The sequence below is a fragment of the Brassica oleracea genome, chromosome C9, assembly GCF_000695525.1.
Source record: "Brassica oleracea var. oleracea cultivar TO1000 chromosome C9, BOL, whole genome shotgun sequence".
NCBI classification, from domain to species: domain Eukaryota; kingdom Viridiplantae; phylum Streptophyta; class Magnoliopsida; order Brassicales; family Brassicaceae; genus Brassica; species Brassica oleracea.
In genome coordinates, this window is record NC_027756.1 from 11,993,114 (window position 1) to 12,018,933 (window position 25,820).

A 25,820-nucleotide genomic window follows, 5' to 3' on the forward strand; every position below is an offset into this window, starting at 1 on the left:
CCAACTTAACATTAAAGTTTTTAAAAGGAAAATAATTAAAGAAAGAGAAATATATAAAGAGAAAACAATGGTCGTCGTCGTCGTCACTGTCTCCTCTCTTCTTCTTCAGTCTTCCAAACTTTTCAGAGAAGGCCTCAAAGATTCAAAATCTCCATTTCACAATATATTTTTTTTAAGAAAAATCAAAAATGATAAATCCGTTGTCTCTCCTCTGATGTGCATTTGCGTTGTTCATCTTAGAAACCCTAGATTTCGAAATCAAAATCTAGCTTCTTTCTCTCTTTTGAGACTTCTTCCTCTCAGTAGACTGTAACAGTAGGAAAGAGCTACTTTCTTTCTCTCTAGGGTTCACGCGAAACCCGCCATTGTTGTTCTCTTGGGCAATTAGGGTTTCATAAAGTTTCAATCTTTCAACGAAAAGGGTCAAAACCCATTTGAAATCTCTGTGGAAAGACTCGTAATTCAAAGGCCTTAGATGCATGGACGGGAGAGAAGCCATGGCATTTCCGGGCTCGCATCCTCACTACTATCTCCAGAGAGGAGCAGCCTTCACGAATCTCTCACCTTCCCAGGTCGCGAGTGGACTTCACGCGATGCCGAACCCCAACGTTCACCACCCTCTGGCTAACCATCCGGGGCCCCAATTACCCATGGCTGACCACAGACACTCTGGTTTCGGACACAGCATTCACATGGGGATGTCTTCTTCTGTTGCGGTTGAGCAGCAGCCGCCTCCGCCAATGATGGAGACGCCGATGGTTAAGAAGAAACGTGGAATGCCGAGGAAGTATGCTCCTGAAGGTCAAGTCTCGTTAGCGCTTTCTCCCATGCCTTCTTCTTCTTCTGCAGTGACTGATCCAAATGCTCCTAAGCGAGCCAGAGGTCGTCCTCCTGGAACTGGAAGGAAGCAACGCCTGGCTAATCTTGGTCAGATCTTCTTAATCTGAACAACTTATGATTATGTAAAAGTTCCCAATGCTATAGATGATCCTATGGCCATATCCTATGGCCATATTAAGTTAGAGTATGTTGTGTTCATTTCAAAACTCTGCTTGTCTTTAGATTAGTAATTGGTGAGACCTTAAGCTCTTTTAATGTCAGTTGTGAAGAACATGAGCTTGGATCTGTTTGTTACTGCTACCCAACATTGATTGTTTTAGATGCTAAGCTGTGAATTAGTAACTTGGCTGATCCATGTTTGGTATAATCTATGTTTAGATTAATAAATTGCTCACTGGAATGTGTTTAGTTTGTAACAGATCTACCTCTGTTTTTTCACATTAGGTGAGTGGATGAACACTTCGGCTGGACTTGCTTTTGCACCTCATGTCATCAGTGTGGAAGCAGGAGAAGTAAACTCTGTTAAAAACTCATCTCAATCCAATGGTTCTCTTTTATTAACAATCTGAAAATTGATTCTCGCAGGATGTTGTTTCGAAAGTTATGGCGTTCTCACAGCAACGACCTAGGGCTCTTTGTATAATGTCAGGCACCGGAACAGTTTCGTCAGTCACTCTGCGTCAACCCGCTACAACAGAGGCTTCTGTAACATTCGAGGTTCCAAAATCATTCATTCTGTTAAACTGAAGAAACTCAAAACATAGAAAACTAATGATATTTCTTTATATTCACCATTTCTTTGTGGTTGTGTGTTTAGGGACGTTTTGAGATTCTAAGTTTAGGCGGATCTTACTTGGTGAATGAAGGTGGTGGACCCAAAAGTAGGACAGGCGGTTTGAGTGTCTCTCTTTCTGGTCCTGAAGGTCATGTTCTTGGCGGTGGGATTGGAATGCTTATTGCAGCCAGCCTCGTTCAGGTTTTCGAATCCCTTTTCTGTAATGGTTTAAAGACTGAATCTAAAAGAAAAACATTGTTTGTTATTTTGAAGGTGGTGGCTTCTAGTTTTATATACGGAGGAGTTGCGAAGCCTAATAACACTAACAAGACTATCAAACAAGAGAATAAACCAAAGGAAGAGCACGACAACAGCGAAATGGAGACAACACCAGCTAATGCACCAGAAGAAGCTCATGAGACGCCACAGGACTTCTCAGCGCAGGCAATGAGTGGATGGCCTGGTTCAGGGGAAGGTTCAGTCTCAGGCTCAGGCAGATCACTTGACTCTAGCAGAAACCTACTCACCGATATTGACTTGACTCGCGGATGATTCAAAACGAAACAGTATTGATGTTTCTTCCTATTTACTACCACTACCTTCTTTAGTTATTGAAGCAGCAGCAGCATCTAGAAATGTGAGTGCTGTAAATATCTTTGTTGTTGTAGATTTATCTGGGAATGTTAAAATCCAGAAATCTCAGAGGACTGAGACAGATCTCTGAGTTCCTTCTAACATTGTAATGTAACAGAATCCTTCTCTCTTCAGGTTATTTAAGGAGATGTTTGACTATTTATCCCATTAAATCTCTGTTTATTTGTTTCTTGTGTTGTCCTGAGTTTTGGATTGGATTTATCTTGTCTGGTTCAGACTGGATCAGTTTGGTTTATCCGAGTTCAACACCCCCCTTTGTCTTTGATTTTTAATCAATGGGGTTTTGGTTAGAACAAGGACCTGGTTAGGTTTTACTCAGTCGGAGTCATATGTCAGTCCCTCATCTTGTGGTACCAGCTGCTCCGAGTCATATGTTGTAGTTCATCTTAGGAATAGCGCTGTAGTCTTGTTACTTAGTGGTAGAATTTAGGAGGTCTAAGAGGTGAATCGTTTCGGCAGAGTGATTCATCCCATTGTGGTTGAAAAACACAATAATGTACGTCAGGTTGCTATGGATCTAAATTAATGTTTCAGCGTGTTGCTAGACTTCATTATTTGTATATGTGGTATAATCTCGTCTGAGGTTAAAAGCTTTGTACCAATGCATTGCTTGTTTATCTAGATAACCGGCTTAGTTGTTAGAGGAACCAGTTCGGATTTGTGAAACAAAAGCAGAACCAATTCAAACCAATGTCAATGTCATTGCTGAGAAGTTGTTGATCCAAAATACAGTTATCAACACAGGCCATTTAGTCAGACAGAACAACACCGGCCATTATCTCTAAATATGCTATTTAATAATTTCTCCTACGAACCTATCTACTCACAAGTCACCACCAGGCATGCATGAGGCATTTTAAAAACAGGTTTAATTTATTTTGCAAAATCGTAAGATCACATTATATTTTGAGATTCTTAACAATATTCAGATAAACAAATTACAGTTGAAAATGATAGCTAGATTCATATAAAATCAACTTACAATTTTTTTTGAAATCATACGGAGCAAACTATCAATAGTAATATCAAAACCATCTCGGAACCTCTCAAACTTACCATTAGGATCACCATAGACTAAGCCAGGCAAAAGCTCATGAACAATGTAACTTCTCATATCCTCTCTTTCCCTTAGACTCATTGCCATCAACTCATTAATCACATTCACTTTCTTTGCCTTCAAATCTTCTTTGTTTATATACACCGAGTATGTCCGGTGATCCTCCGGTAAATGCCACGTGTACTGATAATACGCCGTGTACGGATCAAAGATAACCGGAATACAACCGGCTACAAGGGAATCAAAAACCGATTTTCTTGTCGGACTGTCTCCTGGTGGCTGAAGACAAAACTCAGAATCTTGGAAAAGCTCTATAACCGACTCCGGTTTATCACACCCTCCGCTGGTACAGTTCAAGAACCGGCATTGGTCTGGAGATGATCTGCATTGGTCTATCAATGTTGACCGGATGCTATCAGGGTTACCGGGTCTTGCTCCACCGGCGAAGCTGATTAGGCTCCGCCGATGTTTCTGGATGATCTTGTTTTGCCAGTTTGAGATATCATCGTCGGTTTTCGGGTGGAAGAACGTTGGATGAGGTATAGCAATGTCGTTGACTTCCCAGGGATTACGTTCGATGAGAAGCTTCGTAGGGTTTTTCATTTCTTCCATCTCAAGTAAACTTGAGCCCCAAGAAAACTTGTTTTTCCTCCTAAAATCCCAAGAGATCTTTCCTAGAACGAACACATGATCTTTCCCCGAGTTTTTCCTCCAAGACTGTTTCGATCCGAGCCACTTAACAACCTCAATGGCTAAAACATCCTTTATATCCTCTGAAACGTTCTTGAAATGCCATCTCAAAACATCGATACCGCCATAGAAGGGCACATAGAAGAGCTTGGCTAGGTTCTCTTCGTAAACCCTACATGGATGCTTCAAAACACGAGAATGAAAGATCGGCTCAAGAGAATACTGATGCGTTCTAAACCAACCTTTACCGAGACTCTCGATAGATTCACCGAGCGCATCGTTCTTGAAGTAGCTACAAAAGTTGGCCCATGGAACCATGTCCGAGCATTCTCCCAACAAGTCTTTGTTGAATTTAGACGGTAGATCATAAACGTAGATACCTTTTCCTTCGCAAGATGCTTGTTTATTGCGGTTGTTCCCCGTTGATAGCCAAGATCTTTGTATTTTAAGATACTTGTCCACGGCCTTGAGAGCAGTCTCTTCGTCTTCATCCTTGGAGTTGATATATCGATATCGCTCTTCTCCGGTCTCTGAATCCCAATCAACAAGAAACGAATCAAGACTCTTCTCATTTATTGGTTTAGAATCTTGATCGAGACCGGAACCTCTTTCTCCGGTGGAAGTTTCATTCTTTATGACGTTGGGGCTTGCTCCGACTGTGAAGTTGGATGAGTTTCTTTCTCCACTTTCACCAAGAACAATAACACTCTTTTCTTCTTCACTTCTGATCACCGGTTTTGTGAAATTACTGACGGGTACATGTAAACCGGGCTGAGTACCGGCGGTGAGACAGTAAAGATCGTTGAGCTTACGCGAAGAGATGCAAATATGAACGACGTTACCGGAGATAACGGTGGTGGAAGTTGACCAGAGATAGATAAAGAAGAGAAAGAGAATCGTGAGAGGAACACGATAGAGAATTGAACTAGAGAACACCGAACATATGCTATTACAGCCGGTACGAGGATCTTTAAGTGATGCCTCGGGTTTCTCGGTTTCTGTTTTTTTGGATGTTCTTGGTCGTCTCTTTGAGATGGAGACAGGCATGTTTTTCTTCTTTGGTTGTTTTGGAGGTTCTTTCGTGTGTAACGTTTTTGTATATGTTTTTTTAAAAGACATGCACGCACGTTTAGCTAATCATTGTAGTATATGATCAATTAATGAGTCTGCACGTCTTGGTGTAGCGAACTTGGTCATACCATACATATAGATTAATGATATTTGTCCACAATGTTAGCTGTAGCCTGTAGTTGAATGTTATATCAAAATCAATGCAATTAAGTGTTGCTATTTTAGATTTTGTTTCTAATATTTTTACTCATGAAATTCTATAAAATTTCATTGTAAAAATGTTGATGTTTTTTTTTAAAAACAATGATCTAATATTGAATAATACTTTATTTTAGTGAATTATATAGGCCACAGATCCAAATAGCACAAGATTTACTTATCTTCAAACTAAATAGAATTTTAATTTACTTTTACTATAGCTAGTCCAAAACTCTTAAGAAAGAGTTATAAATAAAATCATTATCACAATGGATTAATGTGCATAGTTTAATTATAACGCGTTATTGTTTCAGACATGGGAAATTGTTTAATTGTGTGTATAGTTGCGCTGTTCTTGGCAATAACTAAAGTTGGAGTGAAGTTAAGAACAGCTTCATGTGACACGACGACATCACTATACAAAACATTATGTTTTCATGTTTCTGGCTCCAGTCAATCAAATATAATATAATGAGCACAATAGTCCCATGCAATATAAATTTATTCAAGAAAAAGTTTAAAAAGAAAAAAACGACATAACATTCTCTACGTAATCACAAGAAAGCAACATTGCAGAAACCGGTTGAAACCCTACTTCTATACCATAAGACAACCGCCTATTTATGAGTCTATTCGTCTTGTGATCGTAATAGAGAATAAAACACCGAGCGTACATGTCGTCGCTATGGTTGTAAAAGAAAACAATCTGACCCGTATGAGTAGTGCCTATGATGTCTATTGTAGATTTCCAACCACTCATCCAAGGAATGTGGACACAAATCCTCGACCATTCTACAGTATCTTTCATAACCCACAAATCAAATATAGTACTAGAGGGACAAGTTTGAACGACAAAGGTCACTTTTCCTTGGTAGTTTATCAAAGATAGACGATCCAAATCGTATAACCTCCAGGATAGTCGAGAAAGGAGACCCAACTTCTCGGTCCTCACATCAAACCTCATTAAGAACCATTCAGACATCCTTTTCTTTCCCGTGGAAGCGACATAATACAAAACCCCATTGATGCATACACCGTTAGCTTTAGGACAATGAGGACTAGTGTTACACTTAACCATCCTCCATGTTTGTGCAACTCTTCCTTCTCTTCCCATTAATGTAAACACTTTATGTTCAGAAGAAGGAACTTTGGAGTAGTCACCCACCTTATCAGACATGCACACTGCTAGCACTATATATTGGGATTCAACTGGATCAAATCCGAAATAACTTCGAATGATTTGTTTTCTTGATCTCACTTTGGGTAAGTATATGGTCTTACCGGTGCTAGGGCTAGTTATGATTTGTTTCTCACCATATCCAAAGCTTATCAAGCCATTGACGTAATGAACATGCCTGGGAGACTGACTCCAAATCTCGCACGTGGTACGAGAGATGGAAGATTGAAATATAATCTCCTCCTTGTAGAGGGTGGATTCGACATCCCTCAAGGCCCGAAGAACAGACGGCCCAGCCCACTCAGAACGAAACGGTGTTTCGGCTCGACGGCTCGAAACGCGCGTCTAAGCGTCCTCGACTTAACGGCCGCTCGAGACAATATGGGCTTCTCGGCCCAACGAGTTAAAAGCCCACGAAAACGACGCAAACTAGGTCACGGGAGAGTACGAGGTCAACTATATAAAGGGAAGGGAACGCAACGAGAAAGGGATCCGAAATTACTGATACTCACTCGGCGGCTAGATTAGAAACCCACCTTAAAATTGAACGTTCTCTCGTTCCGTACTGTTTCCCGATCAAACAGTTGGCGCCCACTTTGGGGTATCTAGCAAAGCAACGTCGACAAGATGACGACGAGTAACGACGGCTCTTCCTCTGGAGAAGATCGTGAAGCCACCGAAGTAACGCCGGCGTCCTTCCCTGTGACTCCGACACCACTTCAACCCGCTTCAATAGAAACTATCATGGCGCGCCTTGCGCAGCAAGACGCAGCCCAGAAAGCGGCGACCGAACAAATCGCATCGCTTGCAAAGATCTTAGCCCCCCTCGCTGTGAACGTAGAAGCTTCGACGGCACAGTACCAAAGACATCTGTTTAACACAGAAAGAGCGACTGGTGCAGCACCAACGCAGACCGCAAACCAAGATGCCGCCGACCTTGACGCGGCTCAAACCCCGGTCAGCCTTGATGCGCAGACGATAAACAAACTCGCCGCGCTGAAACAGTCAGTGCTGGATATAAGCTCCAAGATTCACCATGTCACTACGTCCGCCCCTCAGATCGAGCGAGTCCTAGCAGAATCTCTCCGGACACCGTTCACCGAAAATATAAGGAAGGTCCACCTCCGAAAGATGGAAAAGCTCCGTCTTCCAACCTTCGACGGTGTATCCGACCCTTCTGCTCACGTCACATCCTTCAAAATCGCGATGCGACGCGCGAACCTCTCTGATGAGGAAAAAGACGCAGGCTTTTGTCAACTCTTCGTCGAAACCCTGGAAGGTATCGCTCTTAACTGGTTCATCGGTCTTCAGGAGAACTCCGTTGATAGTTTTCACGACCTCTCGACGGCTTTCCTCAAAAACTACATCATGTTCACCTGACAAGAAGCCACCACCACGGATCTTTAGAATCTCAACCACGCGAATGTACATAGCTTGAGAGATTTTATGGAGAAGTTCAAATCCATTGTCTCGAAAGTAGACGTACCAGATCATATAGTCGTGGAGTCGTTAATGAACACCCTCCACATTAAGTCACCATTTTGGGCCGACCTTTACCGACACCCGACGAGATCAGTACTAGATGCCATCGCACGATCCAATAACTTCATTCGAATGGAGGAGGATACTAGGGCCAAGGCGGCCAAAGAAGCTGCAGAGAAACAAACCCCCGCCCGGACGAACGACGCTCGTCAAGAACCGTGCCAACATTCCAAGAGTGGCAAGCCTACCCAGAGGAAGGGCTACATGAATGCTATGACGACGCCAAACCATCGGGCTCCGCCGCAATGGCACGAGAGAAGGGGTGGAACCATTGGGATCGAGACACCAGCCAGCCAAGGTCTAGCTCCTCTGAACCGGCAAACTCGAACGCCGTCGAGCCGAGTAAGTGGTGTTCCTATCATGAGGTCAAGTCACATGATACGAAGGATTGCAAAGTCTTATACGGACACTTCCTCAAATCCATCGAAAGCGGGAAAATCGAGATTGAATCTCCGCAGAAGCCGAAAAACAACAAGAGTTGGAGCAAAAACAAAGAGAAGAAGATTCAGAAATCTCAAGCAAAAACCCCTCAGAGAGAAGAGCAAACTAATCCGGAGAAAGCCACGGTAAACAATCTCAACCTCGAAGGCTAATCAACTGATGAAGAACCACCTAAGAACCAGCGACGGGTGGAAGTGATACTCCCCCGACAGGCCAATTCCTCGGATGACGAAATTCCACCGATTCCACGGACGACGAAATTCCGCCGGTACCAACGGACTTGCGCGAAAAATTAGGCAGAAAAACGGAGTCAAAGGATTTACGCACATTTCTGAAGCGGAAGGCCGAAATGGTACATAAGAACGAGGCAGGCCTCAGGACGTCCCTCGACGAGTCTAAAGCAAGAAAGACTACCCACGCCGGAGTTGCTCTACACCTTCAACCTCAGCCCACAGATTTACGTGAGCAGATCAATTCCAAAGCCGAAGACTTGTGCACCAAGCTTGGTCAGCCCAAGCAACGTGATTTGCGACCGGGAATTGATGAAGGTCACGAACACCCTGCACCTCAACGTCATAATGGGTGGTTCACCCCCTTGCGGGGACTCGGTAAGAGCAGTTAAAGATTACAGGCGACAAGCCATAACCGCCCAAAAGTGGCCTTCGCAAGTCGAAGCAGACCATCAAATCTCTTTCTCGGCGGCCGACACTCACGGCATCAGCATGCCGCATAACGACCCACTCTTAATCGATATCGGAATCGGCGAATGCTAGGTCACGAAGGTTCTCGTCGACACAGGTAGCTCAGTCGACCTCATCTTTTGGGACACGCTCGACAAGATGGGAGTCGACCTGCGAGACATGAAGCCCTCCTCACGTACTCTCACGGGGTTCAATGGTTCCTCAGAACTGATGATTGGGAAAATTTGTCTCCCAGTTTACGCAGGTGATGTGACCCGCACCGTAAAGTTCTCTGTTATCCAGGCTAAGGCGCCCTACAACGCAATCCTCGGAACGCCATGGTTACACTCCATGAAAGCCATTCCCTCCACCTATCACCAATGCGTTAAGCTCCCTGGGAAAGATGGAACGACGCAGACAATTCGCGGGGACCAACGGGCCGCGAGAGAGCTCCTTATCGCCACAGTCAAGCTGCAACAATCACCTTCTCTCGTCAACGCGGTCACCAAACCAATACATAAGATCTACCCGACTCATCGAAGATCGTGCGCATTGGCGCCTATCTCTCCGACGACCTGCAGTCATTAATCATTTCTTTCCTCTAAGAAAATGCCTCGACCTTTGCATGGGTAACTTCTGATATGAAGGGTATAGACCCCACAATAACATCTCACGAGTTAAACGTCGATACGACGTTCAAGCCTATCCGACAGAAGAGACGAAAGCTCGGACCCGAACGGTCCAAAGCAGTGAATGAGGAAGTTGACAGGTTGCTTGACGCAGGCTTTATTGCCGAAGTACGGTACCCGGAATGGCTAGCAAACCTCGTCGTTGTTAAAAAGAAAAACGGGAAATGGCGCATTTGTGTTGACTTCACGGATTTGAACAAAGCATGTCCAAAAGACAGTTACCCTCTCCCGCATATCGACCGTCTGGTGGAGTCGACTGCCGCCAACGAGCTCCTAACATTTATGGACGCTTTTTCCGGATACAATCAAATCATGATGCATGCGGACGATCGCGAGAAAACGGTGTTCATAACAGACAGAGGGACGTATTGTTACAAGGTCATGCCTTTCGGCCTAAAGAACGCAGGAGCGACTTACCAGCGCATTGTCAATAGAATGTTTGCCGACAAACTCGGCAACACTATGGAAGTTTACATTGATGATATGCTGGTCAAGTCATTTCGCGCCAAGGACCATCTCAACCATCTACAAGACTGCTTCAAAACGCTGAACGAGTACGGAATGAAGCTCAACCCGGCGAAATGCACCTTCGGCGTCACGTCTGGAGAGTTCCTAGGTTACATCGTCACCCAGCGAGGCATCAAGGCAAACCCAAAACAAATAACGGCAATCCTCGATCTCCCTAGCCCGAAGAACACCCGCAAGGTTCAACGTTTAACCGGAAGGATCGCGGCACTAAACAAATTCATCTCAAGATCCACAGACAAGTGCCTCCCGTTCTATGAACTCCTGCGAGGAAATAAGAGATTCATCTGGGACGAAAAATGCGAGGAAGCGTTCAATCAGCTCAAGCATTACCTAACGACACCTCCGGTTCTGTCGAAGCCCGAAGTCGGGGACACTCTATCCTTATACATCGCCGTCACCTCCTCGGCCGTTAGCAGCGTCCTAATACGAGAAGACCGGGGCGAACAAAAACCTATTTTCTACACCAGCAAGCGGATGACGGAACCGGAAATAAGATACCTAACCTTGGAAAAGATGGCCCTCGTTATCATCACTTCGGCAAGAAAACTCAGACCTTATTTCCAATCGCACACTATCGAGGTGCTCTCCAACCAGCCCCTCAGGACGGTAATGCAAAATACCAACCAATCAGGAAGGCTAACAAAGTGGGCAATCGAGCTTAGCGAGCACGACATCGTGTACAAAAACCGCACAGCAGCTAAGTCGCAAGTCCTTGCTGATTTTCTGATCGAGCTAACGCCGGAGTTAGAACAAGATCTTGTGTTGCCAAGTCTGAACTGGATACTGCACGTAGATGGTTCATCTACAAACAAAGGTTCAGGGGTAGGCGTACAACTCCAGTCACCGACAGGCGAACTAATCCGACAGTTGTTCAGTTTTGATTTTCTGGCATCCAACAATGAAGCCGAATACGAGTCTCTCATCGCAGGCCTTCGTCTCGCCAAAGCAGTAAAAGCTAAATGGATCAACGCATACTGTGATTCCCAACTCGTGGTAAGTCAATTCCTCAGAGACTACGACGTCAGGAACGACATAATGGATGCTTACTTGAACCTCGTCAAAGATCTCCCACAAGATTTCGAATTCTTCGAGCTAACGAAAGTCCCTCGCGGATAGAACGTATGTGCGGACGCACTCGCAGCCCTTGGGAGTAAGCTACACGACCAGGTGAAAAGGACAATCCCAATACATAGGATTGAAAAGCCAAGCATCAGCCCATCGACGGAAGAACTTACCATTGCAGCATCTGTCACCGATGCCATGGAAATCGACGAAGGGGAACCTCGCGCAACGGAAGCGCAACTCGAAGATTGGCGAACGGAATTCATCGCTTACCTATCCGACGGAATACTACCTACAGAGAAATGGGAAGCAAGGCGGCTCAAAAGGCGCAGTGCGCATTACGTCGTCATGGATGGAACACTCCATCGGTGGACTGCAACCAAAGTAGGTGTATCTTCGGAGATGAAACAAGGCTGGTCATGGCCGAAACACATGAAGGAGCAACATGCAATCATTCAGGAGGACGAGCTCTCGCACTAAAAGTGAAAAGCCTCGACTTCTATTGGCCAACAATGAATGCAGATTGTGAATCTAAAGCCTCGGCTTCTATTGGCCAACAATGAACGCAGATTGCGAATCCTATGTCAAGAAATGCGATAGGTGCCAGCGACACGCTTCAACCATATACAGCCCGATAGAATTGCTCCACACCTTGATGGCGCCATACCCCTTCATTCGATGGGGAATGGATATAATCGGGCCAATGCCGAGTTCTCGACAGAAGAGATTCATCCTAGTCTTAACAGATTTCTTCACCAAATGGGTGGAAGCAGAAGCCTACGCCAGCATTACCGACAAGGAGGTGCAGAAGTTCATCTGGAAAAACATCATCTGCAGGCACGGACTCCCCTACAAGATAATAACTGACAACGGATCTCAGTTTATCTCGCATAACTTCAGAGAGTTCTGCGACAGGTGGAGAATCCGTCTCAACATGTCAACACCGAGAAACCCGCAGAGCTACGGTCAAGCCGAGTCAACTAACAAAACAATCGTCTACGGCCTTAAGAAGCGACTCGACTTGAAGAAGGGTTGCTTGGCTGATGAACTAGATGGAGTTTTGTAGTCCCATAGAACAACCCCGCGTGAAGCAACGAAGGCTACCCGATGGGGTCCTCTGGTCCCATAGAACAACACCTCGCGGAGCAACGAACACCCCCTTCTCGATGGCCTATGGGGTCGAAGCGATGAAACCGGTTCCCATAGAACAACACCTCGCGGAGCAACGAACACCCCCTTCTCGATGGCCTATGGGGTCGAAGCAATGGCACCTGCTGAGGTAAACGTGACGAGTTTACGACGCTCCAAAATGCCACAGAACATCGAACTTAACCAACGTATGGTCCTCGACGCACTGGATGATATCGAAGAAAAACGTGACCAAGCATTGCTTCGAATCCAAAACTACCAGCACCAAATCAAACGTTATTACAACAAGAAGGTTAAGTCCCGCCCCCTCGAATTGGGAAATCTGGTCCTCCGGAAGGTGTTCGAAAACACTAAGGAATGGAAAGCCGGAAAACTCGGAGCCAACTGGGAAGGACCATACAAGATCATCGAGGTCGTGAAACCTGGAGTCTACCACCTCGAAACCTCAACCGGCGAAACGGTACCACGAGTCTAGAACTCAAAGCACCTTCGCCTCTTCCACAACTAAAAGCAGCAAAGACAGGTGAACGACCAACGGTCACGTTCACTCTAAAAAAAAAATAAAAAAAAAACGAGTAAATGCGCTCCCAACCACTTTTACTCGGAAAAACAAAGAACTACGAATGGCTTGATCTTCCACAAAGGAAGTACGTAGGCAACCTTAACAGGTCCAGCTATAATAAAAAAAAAACACACTTCCCCGAGAAGTTGCGCAACCCATGCGATCCAACGTCGAGAAACGGCTATGTTGCTGTCACGATACGACATGAGTCACAAATTCTATGATCGCTTGCGGTCAAGATATCTGCCGAGTTTCCTACACCTTCTCGGACCGCGACTCCCAGAGTTATCGAACGACCAGGAAGCAATATAAGTAAAACGGAATTCGCAAACAAGAAAAAACAGGCAGAGTCTTAACAAACGAGAGACCGCAATAGGTTAAGTCATAATACATAAAAGGGGGGAAGGTTCACCCAAAGTTAAAAAAAATAAAATAAACAACAACGGAGTCAATCTTCAGGGTCCCTAGCCTGTTCTTGCGCTGCGGCATCACGGTCGAGAGATGGTTCGGGAAGGTTGGAACGCACCGGTTGACCCGCATCGGCGCTTTCAACGCGAGCCATCGCCTCTTTTCCGCGAACCTCAAGCTGCTCTCGGAGGAGTTTGCTTGATCTCCGATTATCTCCCTGCTCCGCGCCCAGTCTCTTGAGGGATGTCGCGGCCGCCGGCCTTTAAAGCCTCGAGGCAGCTCTTAGTCCCGAACGCTTGACTTTGAAGTAACCGCGCCGTGTCAAAAGGTCCACAACGGATCCACCACTCGCGCAGATTCCCGAAATGCTTGTTGGACTTTGCAATCATCTCGGTCTCGACCCTCACCCTTTCCTTCGTGACCTCGTAAATCCGCGAATCCGTAAGGCGGTCTAGTTCTCTCTTGTGCTCCGCGGCCTTGGCTCCTATCTCCTCCATATGATTGGCCTTCCGCAGCTCCAGAGCCTCAATGGTAGAACGAGCAACAGAAAGCTCCTCTTCAGCTGCGTCGGCCCTCTTCTTCTGAGCTTTCCTCCGAGCAACCGCGCGATCCCTCTTCTCAGCCATCCTCTCGACCTCCTCATGCCACTCCGCCTTCCTTCGACGGAGGAGTCTGCTCTTACTCACCACCGTCTTCTTCAGCTTCTCTGACTCAGCAAGCGCTTCCTTCAGCGCAGAGTCATATTTCTCGATGACGAAGTTCGAAACCTCGTCACACTGCGAGACACGAAAACCAAAGAATTTAACAAATGAAACGAGTACGTAATAGAAGGAATGAAAGAACCGAAGCAAAATCTTACCAACAACTTGGTGCGAGCGGCGTCAACATACTGATCCTTGAAGATCAGGTCAGGGACCGGCGGAAAGGGCTTTGGGCCGCACTTGATCTGGCTAACTAATTCCGCGTATTTGTGAGGAGCGTAGACGAGAGGAGTTGGTCCGTCATACTCAAACGAAACACGGTCAGGAAACTCGACTCTCAAAGTCTTCCTTACGACCGGAATACCACCAGTCGATGGACCGGTAACCGACGTCCCAGGGTTCGATGAAATAGCAACGGGGGAAACTTGGCGCTTGGTCGTCCCTTGCTCACCAGTTTGCTTCGACCTTTTCTTCTGAAGCGGAACCTCGGGTGAGACGCTTCAAGGTTCATCCGCTAGGGCCAAGTTGAGAGAGGGCCCCGTCAGTCGGATCAGATGGAGCAGGGGAGGAAGCGATTCCGCTGTCTCGACCCGTTACGCTATCCTCCAAAGATAGTCGCTTCTTCTTCTTTCTCTTCTTAGTCGGCGGCTCTGCACCCTCCGAACGATCGCCTCCCTCTGGAAGAGTCTCGCGATCATCATTGACAGGCGGCTCGTCATGGGCTCTCTTCTTGCTCTTTTTCTTCTTAGGAGCAGCGGCAACAACAAGCGAGGACTCGCGATGGTCAGAACTCGCAAGGTTTACGTCGTCAGTCGCCAACTCGCTGGGAGGCACCAACGGCTTGGCATGCGACAAGCCAAGCTCTCCCGCCATCATAGCGCTCAGGTCCGGAAGGCCCCTCATCTTCCTTGCTGCGTTGATCTTCTTCTGCTCTTCACCGGTGAACAGAAAAATACGTCTCTTGGTCTTGTTAACCGACGGAAGGTAACTCGAATCCCAATCCCCTGCAAAGGATATGTAAAAAAATAAATAATTCATCAAGGAGAGAGTAGAAGCCCACAGCGTGACATATGAAAAGAAAAAATGGACTTACTCCTGGAAATACGGTCGATCGAACGGCGAACCCTCTCCCAAGAAATATTCCCCCAGTGCTCTTGAGCGAGTCTCGCGATAGCACGAGCGTTCGCAAGAAACTCTTCCGGGTATTCACGAGAAGTCGGATGGTCGGTTACAAAGAAAAAAGACAGCGAAAATAGAAGGTAGTTAGTACGCGAAGAAATAAAACGAGTTAACGAAAGCGTTCTACCAAGCAAAGTGTTCCACAAGACACGGTAGTCGTCGTCTGGAGGGTCCTCGAAGGCAGAATCGTCGCATTTAACATAGAAATAGGACCTCTGCCAATCGAGCGTCTTATTAGGATGCCCCCTATCACGTTGTAGCTTGGCCGCATTTTTATCGATAGAAGGCCATCCTCCAACGAACTGACGGACGTCAATTCTTCAAAGGTACGAACGCTCAGCGAGATATCAATCTCGGCAGCCATAACCATCAAAGAAACTGCAATACGCCACGAACCATTCAAAAATTGACTTATCGCTGCATCTCGGCGCCTCGCGTATGCCGTGACTAGTCGGGGAATTGGGAACCAAAGCTTCGTATCGTCACGAAAATAGGACTCGTAGACGCATTGATACCCAACTGGCGGCAACCAAGGCCTTTGGCTCGCCGAAGGAATCAAGAAAGTCACCCCTAATCCGCGACGCTCCCTCAGGAGCCTCTTCACGCTGTTGCGAGTTAATTGCGTCTTCATAACGTTCTCCCAAGCCTGACCGCTCACATCCGGAGAGCGCAGACACTCGGGAGCTATCGCCGGCAGCTCCTCGAAGATCTCCTCAGGATAATAGCACATCGGCATATAGTCAGCAGGAAGGACTCCGTCTCTCGCACCGCCAGAACCGTCTCTATCGCAAGCCTGCGGCTCGGCTTGGTTTCCCCTTACTTCTTGACGGAATGAACGCGCAGACTCGGAAACCAGGATCCTTTGAGACAGATCCAGGCTCCCGGTGTCCATCATGGCGTCATGATGAACCCGTTCGAACTCCTCGAGCAGAACCTCGCCTGCGTCTCTCAAAGGACGAGATACGGTCGCGACCTTTTTCCCTTTCTGTTCGCGAGATAACCTCCCCCCAGACGACATATCACTATCTATATTATAACAACAACCTAGAGAGAGAAGTGGAGGGAATGAGAGAGAGAGTACCTGGATAACGCGGAGAAGAATAGAGGAGGGGAGAAACGATCGAGTATTTATAAGGGAGAGATGGGGTGCTTCCCTGATGCGTCATCATCATACCTACGTGGGCCTACGTGGGCCTGAGAACAGTATTTTAGCCGCCTAGGAAATCGAAGCGTCGATTCGGTTTCCCGAAATAATCAGCCCAACTCCGAATCGAACCAGCGTCTGGGGCAGAATCGGATCTAACCAAACCAAAACCGGTTGGTTAGACTTGATCAAACCGCGCGACAGAGCGAAATACTTAACGATGCCTCGCGATGCCCTATCCAGTAATTTATCTTTGAGGCGACCCGTATGTCCTTCCAAGCCATTAACCTTTTAAATTCATCAAGATCAACGAGACGTTCATCTCGATGAACTGGGGGGACTTACTGTAGAGGGTGGATTCGACATCCCTCAAGGCCCGAAAAACAGACGGCCCAGCCCACTCAGAACGAAACGGTGTTTCGGCTCGACGGCTCGAAACGCGCGTCTAAGCGTCCTCGACTTAACGGCCGCTCGAGACAATATGGGCTTCTCGGCCCAACGAGTTAAAAGCCCATGAAGACGACGCAAACTATGTCACGGGAGAGTACGAGGTCAACTATATAAAGGGAAGGGTGGTGAGGGAGATGTAACGTAAGGGGGATCCGAAATCACTGATACACACTGGGCGGCTAGATTAGGGTTTTACCTTTGTTATCTCGCCTTGTCGTATCTCTCCGGTAAAGCCTTCAAGGCTCTGGTACCTTTCTTTTCACGCATCGCCTTTCCTTGTAGCCAACGAAACACTCTTCCGACCGTTAATAAGGCGTCTTTGCTTAAACCCACATCTAAAAATTGAACGTTCTCTCGTTCCGTACCGTTTCCCGATCAAACACTCCTCTACGAGAGTTGTTGATGGTGACGAGTAGAAAAACCACTTGTAGAATCCGTTTTGTTTTTCTATGTTATTTACAGCGTAGAGCAGACGTGGTGGATGTGGCTGAATCGAATGCGACGGGAACGATCTGATGAAGTCTTGGCTGCTGATGATAGTTGACCATAGCTTGCATACAAGGAAAAACCGAGACGCAACTTTTACAGGCAATCTACTCAAGATCTCGATCAGTAGATCGGGAGGAAGTGAGTTTGAATCCTTACCAATCTTTGTCTTTTTGCTGTTGTTATGCCTTATCATCATGGTGACCTTTCTTCTTTCTCGATCCCTAACCTTAATCTATCCGTCTCTCTCCTTTTATATGTTGATTGGTATATGATGGGTCAGTTTTGGACTAAGGTAACATGGTTTAGTTACTGGGCTTAACCGCCTAACTGAAATTGGATTTTAACCAGGTCGGTATAGGTAACAACACAATACATTCATTAACAGAATTTCCATAATTAAAAAATCTTTTCATCCATGACTACGTTCCTCTTTGCCTTTATAAACACGTCAACACCCCTAGAAACCCAACAAACTAATCATAAACATGAGTAATACGTCAGAACTCAAACACATTAGTCGTGTGATCTAATAGCCGATGCGTATAATAGGATAGTGTCACTGCATTATTTTGAAATTCGAAGGTTTTCAAAATTTCCAAACGTTGTTTTCAAGCTCGTAAGACTTAATTAGAAACGATTTTTAGTAAGTATTATTGTTTTATTCAAAGCTTTATACATAATAATTTATTTTGTTAATTAGTGAATCAAACTATTGTTTTGCAGAGAATTAAGCCTGAAACTATTATTTTAGGGATACATAGAACGGAATAGTTCAAGAGACATTTGATTTTATGTGATAATTCTCATGAAAAAATAGCTCGGCAACCCCCTATTAGTAAAAAAAAATCAAATTATTTTGTCAACCAGTATCTGATCTCTCATTATATTAAAGTGCACGGTAAATAATTCATTATAAATTTGAGTGTAAAATTGCCTTAAACCAATCTACATATATTGTTATTAACACCCATCTTGCCCAACAGATCTCAAAAAGGAGAAGGATAAAGCGCCTTATCAATCCATCAGCGAGTTGATCTCCAGTCCTCACATGCATTATCTTCAAGAAGCCATCTTCAATCTTTTCCATACCCCTTATGACAATCATTCTTTATGCGTTTTGTCTTTTCATGAAAAATATGATTACTTGCAATATGAAGAGCAACAGTATTATATAGAGATGAGTAGGCAAAGAATGAGAAACGTGAAAATCATCATTCAAGACCTTATCAATCCATATCATCTCCTTTGTAGTCATACACATAGCTTTGTATTCAGCTTCAACTTAAATACAAGAGATTGTGTCTTGTTTCTTCGATCTCCATGATACGAGAAAATCACCAATGAACATAGCAAAACCTGTCACTGATCTTCTCGTATATCTGGACAAGCACTCTGAATCCGAGTATCTTCTTATATCAAAACTTGCCTCTGGCCCATAGAATAATCTGTCCAATAGTTCCCTTTGATAACCGTAAAACCTTGTGAACAACCTGAAAGTGAACATCAGTAAGAGCAAAAGAGTATTGAGCCAGTTTTGAAACAAAAAATGTAATTCTGGTCTCGTATAGGTCAAATACTGAAGTTTCCCAACTAGTTTACGGTTTTGCTTTGAATCATTTATGAGGATACCATCAATTTTAGAGAGTTTCTGGTTTGGTTCCATTTTAATGGATGGTGGTTTACAACCTGTGAACCCAATTGATTCCAATAAGTCTAAGACATACTTCTTTTGGCAAAGAGAGATCCCTTCTTCAGATCGAGCAATCTCAAGGCCAAGAAAAAACTTTGGAGTATACCAAGAACACAAAGTTTAAATGCCGAAGTCAACTGAGCTTTCCATTCAGAAACCAATTCATCATCTGTATTGGAATTCAATATGTCCTCGACATATACCAAAACCACCAAGAACTCGTTATCAAAATGTTTGACAAACATAGTACGATCACCAAACTACTTCTCAAATCCCAAACTGGTCAAAGTTGTAGAAATCTTGATGAACCATTTGTCTGGAAGTTTGCTTCAAGTAGAAAATTATGCTCAGGGAATCGATATTGAAGGTGAATGAAGCTAGAATGTGAAGAAAGCGAAGAATCGAGCTTGGATTGAAGAGAAATCACAGAGAGAGCTGGAAACATTACTCTGATACCATATAAATTAGTGAAACAGAATCAAGATATTTTTCCAAACTGTTTATGATCTCTCATTTGATTAAAGTGTAAAGTACAATGTATTTTCCTAACCAAAGTAAATCAGAAAATAATTCAGTATAAATTAGAGTGAAAAACTGGATTAAACCAGTCTACATATATATAATGATAATACTTTATTTTTTCGTTATATACAGCTATAACAATAGTTTGATTATCCTGTTAAAAAACGCGGGCGCCGTAACCATTTTTACGGCGGTTAAAATGAAAATCATAATTAATATGCAAAATAATGAAAATTGTGTGAAGATAATCAGTGACGGCTAGGCCTGGGACGGATCGGATATCCGGACAATTTTAAGGTATCCGGATCCGGATCCTTATCCGGCGGATCCATAATTTTACTATCCTTATCCGGATCCGGGGTTCTCGGATATCCGGGTGTCGGATATCCTCCTAAAAATTGTAATATCCGGCAGATATCCGGATCCGGATTTGGATCCTTAAAATAAATAAAAAATAATATTAATATATATATAAAATATCAACAATAATTTAAAATATATATATATAACATCTTTAATTATTTCTATGTACAATATTACAAAATTTATATATATTATTATAAAAAATGAAAATATATTAAATAAAATTAATTTTTATATATAGATATTACTATTTTTGAAATATTTATTAATAAAACTTACGGATCCGGATATCCGGACTTAAAAATTAAGATATCCGGATCCGGATCCGGCTTTGACGGATCCAACATTTTACTATCCGGATCCGGATTCGGCCCCTCCGGATATTCGGATTTTCGGACCGGATCCGGATCGAATCTCAGATCGAATCCGGATCTCGGATAAAAGTCCCAGGCCTAGTGACGGCCACTTAGAAATTGCAGAAATCTGAAAGGACTAAACAAGTAAGATAAAAATGTCATTTATTATGTTTTAAACTAGGTGTATCCCACTTGACCACACCGAATTCAATGCAATCATTTGCATAAACTACATATAATACAAAAGTTTATTATTATTATTTTTGGTCAAGATACATAAATTTATTTTAAAATAAAAATAAATCCAAAAGTAATCTCCGAATAATTTCCGAATCATCTCCGATTTTTCATTAAGCGGTAGGCTCAATCCAAACATACTGATAACTCCTACCGAATTTTCGAACATTGGTTTATACTATATATATAACTCACATAAAATAATTTCCATCAATAAAACTCACATAACTTAATAATCATTATCAGCCAATTATAAAATAGTTAGATATAGTCAATTTAATTATTCGCCAGATCATTTTAATAATCATTATCAGCCAATTATAAAATAGTTAGATTTGTTTGCGGTATAACCAATTCGTCATTAGGTTACCAATCAAGATAATATAGATAACACATGTTACTAAGTGCGGTTTTGACACTACACTGTTGCGGTCCAACTCTTACAATGAAAATATAATTAATTAATTTAGGATCCTAATTTTATATACCATAAAAAATATATATTTGATCACTAACTAGAAATTTAACAAAATATCCTAAATTTATTCATATATGATATTATTTTAACAGAAAACAATATAAATATAAAATATAAGATTTTCTATGTTGAACAAAAATAATTCCTGTAAAAACAAAATATGTTTATATTATGCAATTTTTTTACCATACTAAATCTAGGCCAAATTTTATAGTAAAAACAAAACACAAACTAAAATATAATACATTCAATAAAATGTATTTTAAATATAATATTTGCTAATTCGATCTAGTCACATAAAATATTTCAACAACACAAACCTTTTAAATAAAAAATAAAATAAATTTTAATAATTCATATAAAACTAATGTTTAAAAGTAAATTATTAACATGATGTTACATTTCTAAATAAATAAATAAAATAATGGTGAATATATGATTAGTACAATTTCATAAAAATAAAATTTAATATAATATATATAAAATTTTCAAAAAACATTTGTCTATATAAATTAAAATATTTTATATTTTAAAGATTAATTTTCAAAAACAAATATATATCTGCATGGACGTGCGGGTTTGACTCTAATTACCGTTTAAAGTGTTGTTTTGACAAAGGCATCATATTTGACGCGGTCTAACTGTGTTTTTTTTATTTTAATTCATTAAAATAAAAAAAATATTCATTTAAAAATATAATTTTGTTCAAAAAACTATAATTATTTAAAACACTAAAACCTAATTTCTATAACTGATACAATGATTTAGTGTTTTAAAAAACTGAACCGAACCCAAAACTATAAAAAACTCAACCTAAACTAAACCTTTTTCTAATTTTTAGAAGAAAATATAATATAATTTTATTATTTAACTAAATTTTATATTAAAAGTATATATTTTAATCATTCAATAGTCTTTCATCGTCCACATGGATGCGGAGCCTCCAATTTGGTATTCAGAGCAAGTATGAGTCTGTTTTAAGTTGATGTCAAAATAATAATAATAATCATTCAATAGATATTATGAAATTAATCAAAAGTCATTATTTATCATATATTTTATTTAAACCTAAAAATTTGTTATATTTAATTTTAATTAGTGTTTTATAAATTAGACTAGACTGACCGGTTGAACTGTAACTCATTCTTCCTATCCGCAAGTGTCAAAGATCATCTTTAAAATTAACTAGAAAAATTGGTTAAAATTTTGGTCAAATTCATCCAAGTCAATACCAAAAATAATTTTAAAATTTTAATTAAAAATAGAAAATTGTATGTTAAAAATATATTTTACCTTATATTTAATACTTATCTAACAAACCGTAAATTATTTGTTACCAATCAAACACTATCCCATAGTGCTTATTCTACAAAACTGCACTTGTCCCACTTAAAATATAAACTGCTAGTGGACCATATTGCATTCTAGTTCCACACGGTTTATATCATCAAATGCACATACCATTCAGACTCTAAGAACGAGTACAATTAACCTTTCATCAAAAAGGTGTGGTAGGCTATTTAGGTGATTATGATGATAGGGTCGGGAGGGACATAAGCTGCACAAATTCGGAATTCAGTTTTATTGGAAAAAGCTAATAAAGTCCCGATTTGTAATGATGTAAAACACAGAGGTCCCAATATGAATACGTGCAAAACTGTGGATATTTATCTAAATTGTATATTAATCATAGTGTCGTGCTGTTACAAAAAAAAAAAAAAAAAAAAATCATAGTGTCGTGCATGATTTCCTCAATATAATCTTAGTGTACCATAATAAACATTTATATGGTAGAAAAATAAGTCTCTCTTGGATTCGTAACACTACACTACTGATCCAAGTTACTTTATCATATATCTCCCTTTGAAGTTGCAAAAGACTTTAGAATTTTTTTTGAGAGGTTTTGTGTCATCGAATTGTTGTAGCCGAAAATTGAGAGCTACATCAAATGGCGTACGCCCACTATACCTTTTTACATGGATACTTTGATAAGGGGGTCTCTTTTAGACATACTTCAGAACTTTCAAACTAAATCTAATGGGCTTGTTTGTCAGCTTTGCTAAATTTCGTTCGGCCATTAGCAATTTTCTTAAATATTTTTATTTAGAATTAACTCTCTACTATATAGTAATCCGCGCTTTGCACGAGATAAACAATTCTAAATATTTTTATTTAGAATTTCCTCTATATTAATGTTGAAAATTATATATTATGATTATGTATAACATAAGGTATACTTTAAACGATAGTTAGATAGAACTAAATGTACGATATCATCAGGGGTGAAGCCATATATTTTTTATAATGAGTTCACTAATATTAAAATTTAATATATGGTATTTGCAAGTTTGAGAAGAAGCTTTGGAAAAAAAAAATTTTATATATTTTGCTTATCACGTTGTAGTAGTTATGGACTTAGGGGTTTAACACATAAAATCGAAAAAAAGGATCAATACATATTATAAACAAAACAATATCTATGTGAAATAAAAAAAGTATAACTCCTTTAAATTTCGAAAATATAGTAAATTAAAGGTTATTTGACCCTCAAAATTATAAAGGTTGTTTCAGATGCGACCAACACATGAGACTTGTTGGTGGTTCGTTCCTGGAAGTTTTTTCTCATCTTTAAGGTCGTCTAATTCAGAGCTCTCATGGCAATAAAGATGGTGACACTCGCATGCTTATATTGTTTGCTCGAGAAGACTAATACACTAAGCCGAGATGATTTACAGTGACTCGGTCTCTTCAAAACAGAGATCACCTCATCGAGCAGTAACAAAACCGAATACGACACATTTATCTAGAAATAGATTTTCAACGTTCTCTTTCAGCAATGAGATGCGGTTTTCAAGAACGTGAGTGCTCTGCTAAATCCATGAAAGCAGGTATGGAGAAAATGTTTTTTTCATTAACACTTGGCATCGTACTAAAGTTTCATTGCTTTGTCGTCTCTACGGATCTGTCGACTTAATAGCGATAGATCAGATGAGTTAGCGTTTTTAACAGAAACGTATAGAGAAATAAGGAATCTTAATTGATGCTATGATTATATTGAGAGGATTGATAAATCAACTAATCGAACTTGAAGCTGAATGTTTATCACGTAAAAGTGTTCGTCGAGAAAAGTATAGATAGTATAAAGTTTTTTTAAAGGAATGTTTGTGTGAACGCATTAAATCCACAGTTTTGGTGGGAAACGTTCTCTCCGTGACACCTAAGCGTTTTTCTAAATAAAAGATTCTCGTGAAGCTATGTCACCACGTCACATTCTTTGTCAATAAATTTTTAAGGTAAGTTTTAAAAGTGTTTATCCTTTAATATATAGGGGATATATTGTTGCTACAAAAAATTTCACTGTATTTATTCCATTAAACGTACTTAATAAAACATAATTAATTATTAGTATTAAGACCATAACTAAGTTCCTTACCATCTTTAAAGCAATCTAACCACAACAAGAAAGAATAAAATCTCCGGTGCAATGCAAACCACAAAGTTGTACTTAATTAAATGACCGAAAAAGCAGATGATATTCATTGTTAACCCAAAAAATTGTACGATGAAACAATTAAATACAATTTCATACACCCGACAAACAAACAATAGTGTTCTTCTAATCGTTACCTCACTTTAGCATTTAAGAGAAAATTGATAGAAGTTATAAATCATGGAGTGAATTGCCATTAACCAGATCCGGCCCAATACCTAGAAGAGGGAGAGATGGCCGAAGCCCTAGAGAAAGGAGAGAGAGAGCTGACTTCAGGAGAGAGAGACGGCCACAAAGCTTAGAGAAAAGGAAATCATTTCATTTTCCTAGTAGATGTAATCTTTCCATTATTATGTATTAGTAGTTTTTCTAATCCTAGTGAGTTTAGGTTTTGGATACTTTCCATTTATCTTCATCTTGTAATCCTTATATAAAGGAACGCCCTTGATCATTAATAAGAACACAGAAATATTCAGTCTCTAAACTCTCTATTTACAACACGTTATCAGCACGATAGACTCCAAAACCCTGAGAAAAAACCTAACCTAAAATCCGTCACACATAAACCCTAAACCAGGCGCAACTTAAAATCGATTTATCTCTTTCAAACCCTGAGAAACCAGACAACGAGCTACATATCAAATTGAAGCCCTTGATGAGACGAATCCATCAGCGCAAACCGTTCATCGATCCGATCTCAGACGCGCCCACACTTGCAGAAACAATATGCGGCGCCGTTTTGGTCTTTTGGAACCCTAATCCCGAAGAACCCTAAATTGTTCTTGCTTGCGTTCCGGCTTGCAAACTCCGATCAAGCTCAACTCCGGTCAAGCTCAGCTTCAGACGTTCCCTGTCAGTGATCAACGTCCTCAGCCTCAGCTCAGCTTGCGTCCAGCTCAGACCAAATCCCCGACCAGACGCAACTGTCCTCGAAAAGAAACAAGGTCGCGATAGCCCGCGACAACGCGACCCGATAGGAGCCGTCCCGCGCCTGTCTCTGATCTTTGGAGGTCCGGTTTCTACAATCTGCAAAACAAAGGTAATCCTAATTCTGAGAACATGAATCGAACCTGGTTGTTTTGTAAAGATTGAAACCCTAAAAGATAATCTCTAAAACTAAAAGCCATAGGTTAAATAGATCAATCCCCTATGAGTAAATCGAAGCTCTATAAGTTCGATCTAAACCTAAGAACTAGAC

At 41.7% G+C, this 25,820-nt stretch overlaps 3 protein-coding genes across 3 annotated transcripts; 1 reads left to right on the forward strand and 2 right to left on the reverse strand.

The window, feature by feature from the left end:
- The first annotated feature begins 479 nt into the window (after positions 1-479).
- Positions 480-2,407, forward strand: LOC106313801 (AT-hook motif nuclear-localized protein 5-like). The gene is made up of 5 exons (XM_013751714.1): positions 480-927; positions 1,285-1,352; positions 1,426-1,557; positions 1,658-1,816; positions 1,889-2,407. The coding sequence occupies exons 1-5, from the start codon at positions 480-482 to the stop codon at positions 2,165-2,167; spliced, it is 1,086 nt and encodes a 361-aa protein (XP_013607168.1). The 3' UTR covers positions 2,168-2,407.
- Positions 2,408-3,242: 835 nt separating this feature from the next.
- LOC106314335 (xyloglucan galactosyltransferase KATAMARI1) lies at positions 3,243-5,099 on the reverse strand. Its single transcript, XM_013752222.1, has one exon. It carries the CDS (start codon positions 5,061-5,063, stop codon positions 3,243-3,245), a length of 1,821 nt encoding a protein of 606 aa, XP_013607676.1. The 5' UTR covers positions 5,064-5,099.
- A 703-nt stretch (positions 5,100-5,802) lies between these two features.
- On the reverse strand, positions 5,803-17,682 carry LOC106314336 (putative F-box protein At1g31000). The gene is made up of 2 exons (XM_013752223.1): positions 17,420-17,682; positions 5,803-6,652 (listed from the first exon to the last, which is right to left on the reverse strand). The coding sequence occupies exons 1-2, from the start codon at positions 17,680-17,682 to the stop codon at positions 5,803-5,805; spliced, it is 1,113 nt and encodes a 370-aa protein (XP_013607677.1).
- Between the last annotated feature and the right edge of the window lie 8,138 nt (positions 17,683-25,820).

Bases quoted from the DNA above. Each gene is read 5' to 3' on its own strand.
- LOC106313801 (XM_013751714.1), top strand. From the start codon at position 480: ATGGACGGGAGAGAAGCCATGGCATTTCCGGGCTCGCATCCTCACTAC. The intron at 928-1,284 runs GTCAGATCTTCT...TTTTCACATTAG, and splicing joins GCAACGCCTGGCTAATCTTG to GTGAGTGGATGAACACTTCG. The intron at 1,353-1,425 runs GTAAACTCTGTT...TGATTCTCGCAG, and splicing joins TCAGTGTGGAAGCAGGAGAA to GATGTTGTTTCGAAAGTTAT.
- LOC106314335 (XM_013752222.1), bottom strand. From the start codon at position 5,063: ATGCCTGTCTCCATCTCAAAGAGACGACCAAGAACATCCAAAAAAACA.
- LOC106314336 (XM_013752223.1), bottom strand. From the start codon at position 17,682: ATGATGATAAGGCATAACAACAGCAAAAAGACAAAGATTGGTAAGGAT. The intron at 6,653-17,419 runs GTTTTTCTACTC...CGAGATTTGGAG, and splicing joins CAAAACGGATTCTACAAGTG to TCAGTCTCCCAGGCATGTTC.